The sequence below is a fragment of the Nannospalax galili genome, unplaced genomic scaffold (genome assembly GCF_000622305.1).
Source record: "Nannospalax galili isolate Female #2095 unplaced genomic scaffold, S.galili_v1.0 scaffold528, whole genome shotgun sequence".
Lineage (NCBI taxonomy): Eukaryota > Metazoa > Chordata > Mammalia > Rodentia > Spalacidae > Nannospalax > Nannospalax galili.
This window is the reverse complement of record NW_008359681.1, coordinates 3,758,064-3,772,731: the sequence shown is the minus strand read 5'-3', so window position 1 is coordinate 3,772,731 and position 14,668 is coordinate 3,758,064. Positions and strand designations below refer to the sequence as shown.

General features: G+C 46.6%; 1 protein-coding gene across 7 annotated transcripts in view; it reads right to left on the bottom strand.

Annotated features, from left to right (window-relative positions):
* The window catches only part of Uggt2 (UDP-glucose glycoprotein glucosyltransferase 2), a 259,231-nt gene that overhangs the window by 222,077 nt on the left and 22,486 nt on the right, over positions 1 to 14,668 (bottom strand). For all 7 annotated transcript variants that reach the window (XM_029558882.1, XM_029558884.1, XM_029558883.1 and 4 more), the window contains one exon: positions 14,562 to 14,658. In XM_029558882.1, the coding sequence (XP_029414742.1) occupies positions 14,562 to 14,658 (97 nt within the window). The remainder of the gene's footprint in view (positions 1 to 14,561; positions 14,659 to 14,668) is intronic.

The following is a 14,668-nucleotide window of genomic DNA, read 5'->3' as shown; positions in this document are numbered from 1 at the left end:
AATGCTGATTCAAAGCATGTACTGCCTTCTGGAGGACCCTGTCCCAGCCCTCCAGTCTATTGCCACCTAACTGGTGCTGTAACTGTGTCTTTAAGAGGCCATTCTATTGCTCGATCAAGCCAGCTTCTTCAGGATGATGGGTAACATGGTAAGATCAGTGGATTCTGTGACCATGGGCCCACTGTCGCACTTCTTTGGTTGTGAAGTAAGTTCCCTGGTCAGAAGTGATGCTGTGCAGAATACCATGATGGTGGATAAGGCATTCTGTAAGTCCCTGGATAGTAGTTTTGGTAGAAGCATTACATGCAGGAAAGGCAAATCCATAACCAGAATAAGTGTCTATTCCTGTAAGGACAAAGCACTGTCCCCTCAAGATGGAAGTGGCCCAATGTAGTCAAGCTGCCACCAGGTCACCTGGTGAAATAGTGCCATATCAGGGGCTCAGTTTTGGTCTCTGCTGTTGACAGATCTGGCACTCAGCAGCAACTGTAGCCAGGTCAGCTTTTGTGAGTGGGCGTCCATGCTGTCGAGCCCATGTGTATTAGTCAGGGTTCTCCAAAGAAACAGAACCAGTAGAATGAATATGTATAAAGATTTATCAGCTTAGCTCACAGGATAGAGTCTGAGTAGTCCAACAATGGCTGCACCACACTGGAGAGGCTGAGAATCTGTAGTCGCTCAGTCCACAAGACTCAGTAGTCCCAATCCGGTGCTGGAGGTCTGACAAATTCCAAAATATCAGCTAGTCTTCGGTCTACAGCAGCAAGACGAACCCACCAGCGAGAGAGAAGGCAAGCCGCAAAAAGCCCCGTGTTCTCCTCTGCCTTGGTCTTTTATACCGGCTGCCATCAGAAGGTAACGCCCACATTTAGGGTGTGTCTTCCAGCTTTAGATGATCCAATCAAGAAGTTCTCTTTCATTTCAGTTAATTTCAGATCAAATCAAGTTGACACCCAGGATTAGCCATCACACCATGCATAACCTCCATCTCTGCCACCATGGCCACTTTATTCATGGGCCCATTGAGCAATGACAGGCATAGCTGAAGAAAGAGGCTGACTATCCACAGAACGGGTCATCCGATCTACTTGATTATTGAATGCATCTTCTGCTGAAGCTACCTTTGATGTACCTTTTACATGGGACACAGGTATGTTCACATCCTTTGCCCAATTTGGAGAGATATATCCACATACTTCTTCCTCAAATGTCTTTCTCACCAATTTTCCAGTCACGCTTCTTTTAAGTCCCTGACTATCTAGCCAAACCATTGGCTACAGCCCATGAATCAATATATAATCAAACTCTGGCCACATCTCATTCCAAGCAAAATGCATGACCATGTGTACTGCCCAATTTTCTGCCCACTGTCCATTTGATAATGGATTGTTACTGTGCACGTCCTACTTTATGGCTTGGGGAGTCAGATAACACCCAGCTCATGATGGGAAGCTCCAGTTATATGGCAATTTGGTGGCCCATTGTCAAATGTTCAGTTTCCACTAAGGCCCAATAGCAGGCTAAGAGCTGTCTCTCAAAGTAAGAATAGTTTGCAGATGAAGGCAAAGCCTTACTCCAAAATCCCAATGGCCTCCACTGTGATTCCCCTATGGGGGCCTGCCAGAGACTCTAAACAGCATCTCTATCTGCCACTGATACCTCAAGCACCATTGGGTCTGCTGGATCATATGGCCCAAGGGGCAGAGCAGCTTGGACAGCAGCCTGGACCTGTTGAAGGGCCCTTTCCTGTTCCAGACCCCACTCAAATGTAGCTGCCTTCTGAGTCACTTGATATATGGGTTGTAGTAACACACCCAGATGAGGAATGTGCTGCCTCCAGAATCCAAACAGGCCCAACAAGCGTTGTGCTTCTTTCTTGGTGGAGGGAGGGGCCAAGTGCAACAACTTATTCTTCACCTTAGAAGGAATATCTCTGCATGTGCCATACCACTGAACTCCTAGAAATTTCACTGAGGTAGACGGCCCTTTAATTTTGGTTGGATTTATTTCCCATCCTCTCATGTGCATATGCTTTATCAACAAGTCTAGACTGTTTGCTACCTCCTGCTCACTGGATCCAATCAGCATAACATCATCAATACAGTGGACCAGTGTGATATTTTGTGGAAGTCGGGTAATCAAGATCCCTTCAAACCAAGTTATGGCACAAGGCTGGAGAGTTAATATCTCCTTGTGGCAGGAGAGTAAAGGTATACTGTTGTCCTTGCCAGCTGAAAGCAAATTGCTTCTGGTGGTCCTTATGAACCGGTAACAAGAAGAAAGCATTTGCCAAATCAATAGCTATATACCAGGTACTAGGAGATGTATTAATCTGCTCAAGTAAGGAAACCACATCTGATACAGCAGCTGCAATTGGAATCACTACTTAAGTTTTCGATAGCCAACTGTCATTCTCCATGACCCATCTGTCTTCTGCACAGACCAAAGAGGAGAGTTAAAGGGAGATGTGGTGGGAATCACCACCCCTGCATCTTTCAAATCCTTGATGGCACTAATTTCTGCAATCCCTCCAGGGATGCAATACTGTTTTTGGTTCACCATTTTCCCTGCAGAGGCAATTCTAGTGGTTTCCATTTGGCCTTTCCAACCATAATAGCCCTCACCACACAGGTCAGGGAATCAATGTGGAGATTCTGCCAATTCCTAAGTATATCTATCCCAATTATTCATTTTGGTACTGGGGAAAGGACCACAGGATGAGTTTGGGGACTTACTGGACCCACTGTCAGTGAGACTGCAGCCAAAACTTCATTTATCACCTGACCTCCATAAGCCCCTACTTTAACTGGAGGGCCACAATGCTTTTTAGGGTCTCCCAGAATCAGTGTCAACTCAGAAACAGTATCCAATAGGCCTCAGAAAGTCTGATTATTTCCTTTCCCCCAATGTACAGTTACTCTAGTTAAAGGCTACGGGTCCCTCTGGGGAGGATGGGGGAAAGGCAAACAGCATAACTCTCTGGGTACTATGACAAGGTCCTTCCTCAAGGGCACCCAACCTTCCTTTCATTCAAGGGGTTCTGGGTCTATAAACTGTCTCAAGTCTGGAAATTGGTTGACTGAGTGGGATTCTCATTGCTACGATCCAATACTGACTTCCTGTCATTTTTCCTAGAGCTTTTCTGCTTATACAGATCAAATAAAAACTTAGTAGGCTTCTTATGTACGTGGTCCCTGGAAACACCATGATTGATTAGCCAGTACCACAGGTCCATTTGAGTCATGCCATTGTAGGTATTGTTTTGCCTTTGCCGCCCATTACAATAAGTATGTTCACCTTGTCTTTGGCAATTCAATACTGCCATCTGACCCCCTACTCCAAGGTCTTGTTATACCTATTATATTTACATTTCGTTTATGCAACTGAGCAGCAGCATCTCCAACTGTAAGATCTGACATAAGGAAAAGAGCAAAAACAAAGCTCTTCAAATGTTCTGGTGTCTCTCTCAGTACTTTCCATCTTATAAAATCAGTAAAAGCCATGTCCCTTGGGCCCTCCTATTGTGGAGGATTTGGTTTCACACTGCAAATCCACTGAGTATGCCAATTTGCCTGAGCCTTACAATCCCTTCATCAACACTAAGCCAAAGGATATCAGGTATCTCCAGTTCTCTGTCAGTAGGCCATCTTTTGATAATACCTCAGCCAACCAATCAAATAAGCTTTTAACACCTTTTTAAACTGCATGAGCTGTGATATTAAACCTAGAATCTCCAGTCAGGAGGCCCATGTCAATAAACTCAGCCTGATCCAATTTTATGTTCCTTCCATCACTATCCCATATCCTTAAAATCCATTCCCAGACATATTCATTAGACTTCTGCTTGAATGAATTAGCAAATTCACTAAGTTCTTTAGTTCATAGACCACATTTTCTATCTCTCCTCTAGGGGCCTGCTTAGCTTTGAGTCTGGCCTAGAAGCAACAATAACTGGGCCTTGAGGGACATCAGCTTTGTCTTGCTGAATGGATTAGTTTCCTCAGGCAAGGGTACGGAGGGTGGGTCTGCAGGGTGTGGGAAGACATTCTCTGCTGAGGGTGGGGAGATTAATTCATCAGGTGAAGTAAAATCCTCAGCCTCATCAGGGTTCCCCCACACATCTCCTTCCCATGTGTCAGGATTCCAATCTTTGCCGACCAGTGCCCTCACCTTTACTGCTGACAGTCTTTGAGGCTGGGAATTAAATTTGTGTTGTAGGTCAGCCAAACATATATGTATATATGTGTGTGTGTGTGTGTGTGTGTATACACATATATGTATATAGATACACATATATATGTGTATCTATATACATATATAGACAGCTGGGAATTAAATTTGTAATGTAGGTCAGCCAAATACATAATAAGGGCTCCAGCTTGATTTTCTGCAGCTTTAGCTCTCTAGTTGCTGGAGAAATGATTCTCTTCCAGAGCACACTTAGAAACTTTTAAACTGTTGATTCGAATCTGGAGCTGGTTAATTTTATCACTAACCTCATTGTTTATCTCCATCACTTTATCCAGAGATGCTAGAAGTAACCAGCCAGCATCATTATTTTTCTTATTTTTTTCACAAATTGTCCAATGTTTTATGTTTAGAGTCACTAAATTCCTTGGCTCCTCACAAGAGGTGAGTTAAAAGACTCAAATGTGTTGATTTTCATAATTGCTTCAAATAGTCTACACCATGGATTTTCAGTGCTCTCCATGCTACCTGAAGACTCTGAGTTGGAGAGCCTGCTCCAGATACCAACAAGCCCATTAAAAAAGTTTACCCTTTCAATTCTGTTTCTCTAAAATCACTCCTTAGGTATCACAACCTGTATTAGTCAGGGTTCTCTAAAGAAACAGAACCAGTAGAATATACATAGGGGTTTATCAGATTAGCTCAGAGGATAGACTCCAAGTAGTCCAACAATGGCTGTACCACACTGGAGATGCTGAGAATCTGGTAGTTGCTCAGTCCATGAGGCTGGATGTCTCAGTAGTCCCAATCTGGGCTGAAGGTCTGACGAATTCCAAAAGATCAGCTAGTCTTCAGTCTATAGCAGCAAGATGAACTCACCAGCAAGAGAGAGAAGGCAAGTGGCAAAAAGCAAGCTCTCTCCTCTGCCATGGCCTTTTATAAGACACCATCAGAAGGTAACACCCACTTTAGGGTGTGTCTTTCAGCTTCAGATGATCCTATCAAGAAGATCTCTGTCATTTCAGTTAATCCCAGATCCAGTCAAGTTGACACCCAGGATTAGTCATCACAACCATGAAGTTGAAAAGATGATGCACTGGGGTTTGTGGGCAGAGTTGGAGAGAGTGAGTAGTAGATGGATATGAAAAAAATACATTATATACATGTATGACATTTTCAAAGAATAAAAAAAAGAAGGAATCCAGGGAGGTGGCTTCCAGGTCAGTTCTAGTTCTGTTGGTCTAAGTCTTATGTCCAAAGTATGTCTTGTCTTAGCTACCTCCCTGAAGGTAGCTTTCATAGTTTTGGAGAACACTATGCAAGCTGCTAAGGGAGAACATCAATCCATGGTTCAATCCCAGCTTTAAGGCCTAATAACCACAACAATGACCAGCACAGCAAACTATATTGAGGCAGAAGTGGTACTTTATCTTGGGGGTAATCAACAGCTACCTAATTGGACCTAAAGCCCACTCAATGGGAGGGAACTCACATTTGGTACAGTAAAAATAGCCAAATACATATGGCTGGAAAGGTCATAAATCTTAGAGAAAACCCCAGAGTTGTCACATCTCTAGACAAATGTAATTTCTTACTATGTGCTAAATATGGATCCTTATATTTAGAGACAAGTATGCCAGTCACCATGCATCAAAGAAGCTAAGCCTTGTGCAACATAGTGACACATCTCTCAACCCATATCATTGAAGCTCCTTCATGCAAAAGAGGGCAATGAACACAAAGGGCCACAAGTGACTAAAGTATAGAGAATAAGAGTCTGCAAAGTGTGAGTCCTTGAATAGGACTCGTATATTAAACTTCATCCACATAGTGCTCAGACACCATTGTGGAAGAGGTGGCAGAAAGACTGTGAGAATGAACCAGAGGAGGAGGTGCACAACCATATGGAAATAAAGTCTTATAGGCTCCTGGCACCTTGCTCATAGGAACTAATAGCAATGGTGACAGCAACCGTAAGACCCATGCAAACTCAAACCAACAAAAACACAGTATAGAATTGTGGAAATGGGCAGCAGGCCCCAATCTTACCCATGGAACTACTGGGCAACTGATTACTACTGGGCGAGGAAGAGCTGATCTTCTTTAAGGGAGTGACTCTAGATAGGCTGACTAGACTCCAGTGTATGAAACTGTACTAAGGGACATCAGGGGACACTAACTTGACTGGATAGGCCTTAACATAAATGAGAGAATGCATGAAATCCAATGGGAGGGATATGAGGGGGTGTCAATGGGGAATGGGATATAAAGATCATTAAGATGTTATGTATGAAATAAACACAATTCAAAAAAAGATAATAAAATGTAGCAGGAGGCCTCCAAAGATGGCGCGGACTCAGAGCCCTGGGATTCAGCGAGAATTCGCTTCACTTCTTGGTCCACAAATAGCCCACCAAAAGGAGCCCACGCCTCTGTACCCTGCTTGCGAGCCCAGTGACTGCTGACAGACTGCATGGCGCGGACCACTCAGAAAATGATATGCTGACTAAAGGGACTTGGGGGCGGAGAAAAGGGAAATATAAGGCCTGCCCCCTCCTGCATTAAACGAGCCTGCAGCACCTCACCTAGTGCTTGCTTCTACCCAACTCCCGGAGACTGTGTGTTGTGACTCTGCGCCTCTTGCCCCCCCAATCGGCAGGAGACCTGATCCAGATTAGGGTCTTCACAGATGGCCTGAGGAGAACCCGCAACACCTGGTGCCTGAACAGGGACTCCTGCCCATGTTGTTGGTGACACCCAGAACCTCGGTTTGTTTGGTAAGTAGGTGCCTGGTTTTGTCTGTTTCTTCGGCTGCTCGAACCTCGGTTTGTTTGGTAAGTAGGCACCTGGTTTTGTCTGTTTCTTCAGCTGCTCGAGGGTAAGCGGGTAGCCCCCTCCTCTGTCCCCTCCACCCTGTCTGTCGTCTTTATTGTTGGACTAGTTTGTTAGGTCAGGGAGGCACACTCTGCCACGTGGTCCTGAAGCCCACGTCAGCACCTTCCCCCTCTCAGCTCGTCCTGGTGAGTTCACTAAGGACTGATCCACCCTGAACTCAGAGCCCAGGCTTTGGGTCACCCTGTTGCCTGTCCCAGAGACACCGTGTGAGCATACGGCCACCCAGGCTTTGGGTCACCCTGTTGCCTGTCCCAGAGACACCGTGTGAGCATATGGCTGGAGGTGTCACAGCCTCCAGAAGTCCCTCACTGAGCACAAGACATCTGGATCTGATACACCTTTACATGTCGGGGTCGTTTACATCTGAGTGGCTCACAGTGCTTCTTTGCTTCCTTCGTGCCCTCTTGGTAGTCACCCTCATCTTCTACTTTTGTGGCAAATTCTCCTTCATGAGGCCCTCCCACAATGGGCAATTTACCACCACAGTGCAAGGAACAAACAGCAGCACTCAAGGTGCTCCTTAAAACCAGAGAGTTGAAAGTAAAACCAAAAGATATTGAACAATTTTGGGATGAAGCCACTAATTTTGCTCTGTGGTTCTCCCCTGAAAACATGTGGGACCCTGACTCTGGATGCGGGTCCTCTTCCTGGCCTGAAAAAGGGAGGTTGGGTCAGGGATCTCTCCCCCCACATTGTTTGGACCGATCCTCCTAGCCATCATTGTTAGCCTTAAATCCTCCTCTCCTGAGGAAGTCATCTTGGCCCACAACAAACACTGCTGGGAGCCATCTAGTGTAGATCTGGCTATTACCTCGACCCCGGACTTCCCAGACCCCCCGGACCCAGAGGTGGATGCAGCCTTTGTGCCCACTTCCAATAAGGAAGGAGCTCCTTTGCCTATATCTCGGGATACTCTCCTAGAGCTATCATGCCCAGAAATTCCCCCGCCCCATTACCCGTGGAAGGAGTTACCCTCTCCCCCCACCAATAACCATCCCACCCCTTCCCCTGCTACCGCGCCTCTCCCTCCTAGGCTGTCCTCCTTAAAGCCTCACCCACCTTTGTCCGCATTTCCGGTTAACATTGGCCCCAATGCGGCGCAGCATCCATGGCTGCCACCCCACTTGCTGACCTCGTTCTTATCCGCAAGGCAGCTGAGCAATCGGGCCCTGACTCCCCATATTTCGAACAGGTTCTTCGCCAGTGGTCCTTACGGTTACAAACCCACTATGATTGGTATAACTTACTAAAGGCAGTCTTAGAACCCTCAGTCTTTCTAAAGTGGCGCGCAGCCTATGACAATCAGGCTGAAAACCAGGCAAGCCTAAATCTCCAATATGGCCTCAACATTGTGTTGGACATGCTCACGGGACATGAACAATATAATGATCCCATCTCCCAGTCTACTATTGGCCTCCATGCCTATTTTCAACAAGTTTCTGACTTGGTCTTTAAGGCCCTTAAATGTTGCTCCCCCGGTGACCCACTAATTTGATTCAACAGTCAGGGGAGTCCTTCACAGACTTCCTTACCCATGTCACTGAGGCAGTAGAGTGGAAGGTGGAGTCTGGACCCACCTGAGAGGTGCTTATCAAACAATTAACTTGGGAGGGACTAAACATCCCTACTCGTAATGCTATCACGCCTGTTTAAAATGATAACATTCACAAATGGGTACTCACTACTAGAGACTTAGACACTAGGGCAGGCCCTATTGAGGCTTTGACTGCTTCCTTGGAGACTCTTTGTCTCAAGGAAAACCTGCCCACTTTGGCACATGGGAAGGCTGCTGGAACTGTGGGGGGCTTGGCCACTTTTGTAGCCACTGCCCAAGAGGTACAGCCCACCCCAAGACTCGCTGCCCCAAGTGCAAAAGAGGGTTCCATTGGGCTAAAGACTGTAGGTCACGGCCTCAACTAGACTCAGTTCTTTTAAACTTCACCCGGGGTGCCCCTCAGCCCCGCCCACAAGAGGGGAAACGAGACAGATATTATGGACTCTCCGAATCCTCAACAATTCCCCACTAATGACCCTGTTCCTAGATGGAACTGCCATAAAGGGCCTAGTAGACACAGGGGCTGATGTCACCATTATATCAGAAACTGAATCCCTTAAATTCCCTCATTGGAAATACCGGCCAGGCCCACCAATAAAAGGAGTTGGCGGAAAACAAGATACCAAGCTGGTCACACATCCAGTATATTGGAAGGACTTGGATGGGAACCAGGGCACAGTTACCCCCATAGTAGTGGACGTTCCCCGTAACCTATGGGGCCGAGATGTCCTAGAGGACATGGGCATGGTCCTTACCATGGATGACCCTGCCTTTTATGATGATATCATTTTCCATGATAACTTGGGACTATCAGGGAAAGGACAAAACCTTGCCCAACACCCCCAATCCTAACGGCCACTGCCCACCCAGGATCGACTCCAATCTTGGCCCCCGAGCCAATCCCCATCACCTGGCTCTCTAATGATGCCATTTGGGTGGACCAGTGGCCTATAATAGAACCTAAATTATCTGCCCTCCAAAGTTTGGTAGCTGAACAATTGAGGCTTGACCACATCGAGCCCTCTCTCAGTAAATATAATACCCCAATATTTGTTATTAAAAAGAAATCGGGGAAACACAGACTTCTCCAAGATCTTAGAGCAGTCAATGCCCAGATGGAAAAGATGGGCTCGCTACAAGAGGGCTTACCACAACCTACAGCGATCCCCCCATCCCATCATATCATAGTACTTGATATCCAAGATTGTTTCTTCCAAATCCCACTAGCAGAACAAGATAGACCTCACTTTGCCTTCACAGTATGGGAGCCCAACTTTCAAAGAACAGCTAAGAGATACCAATGGAAGGTACTACCACAGGGTATGAAAAATAGCCCCACAATCTGTCAATTATATGTTAATAAGGCCTTAACCAACATCCCCAAGGACCTAATTGTCATCCATTATTTGGATGACATACCGCTAGCACACAAATCTCACAATACTTTACAGGCTGCAATACCCAGTCTGCTTGCCGATTTAGAATGTCTAGGTCTCCACATTGCACGAGACAAGTTACAATACATCCAACCTTTCACATTCCTTGGCTATCATATAGATACTGTAATTAAACCGCTTAACCCTTCCATCTTGCAAAAAACTGTGCATACCTTGACGGAGCTCCAAGAACTCTGTGGGACTATAACCTGGCTCAAACAATTTATACTAGTCCCTGACTTGGAATTCTGGGCCTTGTTCTCCCTGCTGGAAGGCCATAATTCACCAACTTCAAGGATCCCTCTCATCCAGTTAGCTAAGGATCTTCTTAATAAGATAGATCATATTCTCTGGTCTGCATCACTCCAATGTCATGATCCAGCAGAATTACTACTGGCCTTGATCCTCTGGACTAAAAATGGTGTCTTGGGGGCGCTATGGCAGCAAGACCCCTTGGTGTGGATCCACCTGGCTACCTTGGACCTAACTAGGCTTAGCTCTAAGTATGATATTGCCTTCAAGTTAGCAATTAAGGCCTAACAAACAGCCAGGCACATATTTGGAAAGGACCCTGACCAAATTATACTGCCCTTTCCCCTTAAGCATTCCCAAACATTATGGGCAGACTCTCTGGCTTTCCAACTAATGATGTCCGGGTTCACGGGGGAATTGGATAACCACACACCCCCAGATAAGTGACTGGCCAGCCTGGAAATCACCACTCAGCCATACACTTCCCCCTACAACCCCCACCCCCCCGCCGCTTTTAGCCACGCTAGCCTTCTCGGATGCCAATAAGTCCCATTATGGCATTGTCATTCAGGGCATGGGAAAAGATGACACCTGGTACGTACAAGCCAATCCCGGCTTTGTCCAGTTGGGGGGGCTCCTGGCCTTGTTAAAAATCTTCCAAGTCTGCCAGACTGAGCCGTTCAATATATTCTCTGACAGCCAATATGCGGTTCAGGCCCTCAGATGTCCTCCCTTTGTTCAAGTAAAAGGCAACAAGTATCCCATCACTAGAACAATGAGAGCTCTCCAGATTATCTTAGATAACAGACAATGGCCCTGACACATCTCCCACATAAGATCACACACCAAGCTCCCCAGGATCTTGGCAAAGGGAAATGACAAAGTAGATAAACTTATTATGTCTGTAGAGATTCCATTACTAGAACAAGCCAGAGCCTTACACCAACAATTTCACCTTTCTCCTCGTAGTCTGCACTGCCTTCTACCCAACCTACCCATCTCTCAATGCAAACATCTGAGCAGATCTTGCATTACATGTGCACCCCTTGCTCCCTTAGGCCCCCTCAATAAATATGGAGTTAACCCAAGTGGTCTCCTACCCAATGCCCTCTGGCAAATGGATGTCACCCATTATAACTCCTTTGGTAATCTTAAGTATGTCCATGTCATTGTTGACACCTACTCCTCCTTTCTTTCCACCATCGCTCAAACCGGTGAAAAGGCTTCACAAGCCATTAAGGTGGTCAAATCAGCAATGCTGGTAATGGGAGTGCCATGGACCCTAAAAACTGATAATGGGCCAGCTTACACCTCTCTACAATTCCAATCATTCCTGTCAACAAGGAAAATTAGCCACTCCCTTGGCATCCCTTATAATCCAGAGGGACAAGCCATTGTGGAGCAGACAAATAGGACTCTCAAAGAAACATTACAAAAATTTGCGACCCCTGAGTCTGAAAGGGACCTGCACCTGGCTCTAATTGAAACTCTATTCAGCATTAATTTCCTATCCTTCGATGAAAATTGGTTGAGCCCGGCCTACAAACACTGGGCTACCATACCTAGGCCTACACCCCTGCCACTAGTGAGATGGAAGGACCCTGTAACATGTCAATGGCAACCACCTGCCCCCTTGTCAACAACAGGGCAAGGCTATGCTTGTGTGTTTCCTCAGACAGAAACAAAGCCAGTATGGGTTCCAGTGAGAGATATGAGACCAGCAACCGACCAACAGGACCCCCCAGGACCCAGAGACCTTGCCGCTGTCTGGATAATTGGTTTGCTCTTCCCCGCCCCTACCACGGCCCATGATCGCTGAGCCTTGGTCCCCTCCCTGCCTATACTCTTGCCTTTATTGCTTCATTCCCCAGTCTACCCCACCCTCTATTCAACTAATTCTATGCTTGGCCTCCCCACCATGGACCCAGTTACTTCCTGGGAATCACTCAATGGCTCCTGGCCCCTAAATAACTCTCTATTCTTCACTACCAACAATGCATCCACATGCATTGGGCTGTTCAACCTGACCATCCAAGATTATACTGGCAGTGCCTCCTCGGGTTACATGCTTAAACTCCAGGGCCTTGCCCCTACCTTCAACAACACTGATGTAACCTCAGTCTTCACTGCACTGGGGACAATAATAACAGGGGAGGTGGAAGGGACCGCCACCCCTCTGCCACCATTTTGCCCTGCCATTCTATGCCCACCACTCCCCAACTGCCCACGCACATGCTCCCTTGCACCTTTTCCTCGCACTCCCTATACCGTGGCAGAGATGCCACCCTAAGCCCAACCATGCCATCCCTCCCTTTTGCTGCTTCAGCCGCTCCCCCTCTAATCACCCCCTAGGATCTTGGAGACAACTGGCCCCCACCTATCCCTGTGGCATGAAGATCTCCCATACCAACGGTGAATAAATACTTGGTAACTGGGACCTCTGTGGTCTGCACGCCTGCATGGACATGAGATCGTTACTGGCACAGCAGGGCCTTCAGCTTTCCAATGGCACTTACACTAACATCAATCCCTCTACTTGTGCCAAAAACAAAATCCTTACATCCATTGATCACATGACATCCTGGCCCCCTACCCCCATTTGCGTGTGGCCCCCATTTGCCTTATTGCTGGCCAATGTTACCTCCAACCCTCAGGGACAACTCAACTGCTCCGATACCAACACCACATGTGTACTGGTGGCTTGCTGGAACCATCTAGCTCACATAGTTCTCTTTATGTGTGAACCCGTGGCCCTTTGGGTTCCAGTCACCAATGCAACCCACTTCCATGCTGTCACCTTTATGGAGTGGAGAGCCTTGTCACAAGTCACCCACTTAAAATGGATTTCGGGGTCACTGCCGCTCTCATCTCAGCCATCATCCTTGCATTAGGGTTGGCAGCCACCGCTGCATTAACTATCACCCAATCCTCCTGTGGGGACACTCAACGAGGTCGTGTCCAAAACCTCCTCTACCCTTCACACTCAGTCTCTTATCAATCAGCATCTTCACCAGGCAATTAATATGTTACAACAACAAATTGATCTCTTAAGTGAAGAGCTGGCAATTACCAAAGACATGGCTCTGCTAGCTTGTGACCCTCACTTTAGGTCACTTTGTCTCACCCCCTATAAAGTACAGAATATTACTGAAGTGCGCCTACAACTCACGCACTATATTCAGGCCACTGGAATCAAAAGTTTCTTAATTACTCTATATTACTAACTAATCAAATTATTGCTCTAAACTATACCTGTGCTCCCACGCTGGACATCAATTCAGGGTTCTTAGAGAAAATCTGGTCTAATCTAAAAGCACTGTTTGACCCATCTTGGATCATCACTTACCTACTCCTGACAAACATAATTATTCTTCTCTTTTTACTTCTTAAATGCATTGTTCTTTATTCCCACAGTCAGAAAAAATTCAGTCACTCGGTGTATCAGGCCCTCAGAGCAATACATGAAGATGATTTCAACCTGCCCTATGCAGCCTGACAGACTTGGCTTGCACAAATGTATGAGGCCCCCTACAGATAATTCCCCACCTTGACTGATCCCCTGGGACAATACCCCTTGGAGGGCTGGTACTCAATGATGGGTAAGATCCTGTTGGGCTGAATCAACCTAAGCCAGGACATGGACATGTATGCCCATGCTCCAATGATGGGTAAGGTTCATGCCCAAAGAGGACAACCTAAGACAGGCACAGTCCATGATCCTGGGGTCATCCTGAGGCGGAGCTGCCTACAGGCTCTCGCTGGATAGTCATTTTTAAAGAAAAAGGGTGGAAATGTAGCAGGAGGCCTCCAGGGATGGTGTAGACTCAGAGCCCTGGGATTCAGCGAGAATTCACTTCACTTCTTGGTCCGTAAATAGGCCGCCAAAAGGAGACCACGCCTCCATACCCTGCTAGCGAGACCAGTGACTGCTGACAGACTGCGTGTCGTGGACCAATCAGAAAACTATACACTGACTAAAGGGACTTGGGGGTGGAGAAAAGGGAAATATAAGGCCTGCCCCCTCCTGCATTAAACGAGCCTGCAGCACCTTGCCTAGTGCTTGCTTCTACCCGACTCCTGGAGTCTGTGTGTTGTGACTCTGTGCCTCTTGCCCCCCTTCCCCCATTGGCAGGGGACCCGATCCAGGTTAGGGTCTTCACAGCTGATCTGAGGAGAACCCGTAACAATAAAACACACAAAAGAAAGAATCCTTATAAAAATGTTAAGAAACTTACTTTTAATTTGGATATCATCCAATGCTTTGTATTCTGTATTCTTAATTGCTAGCTCCACACCATAGCCAGATAAGTAGATTTTCCTTGAGCTTGGTTTCTGTTCAAAT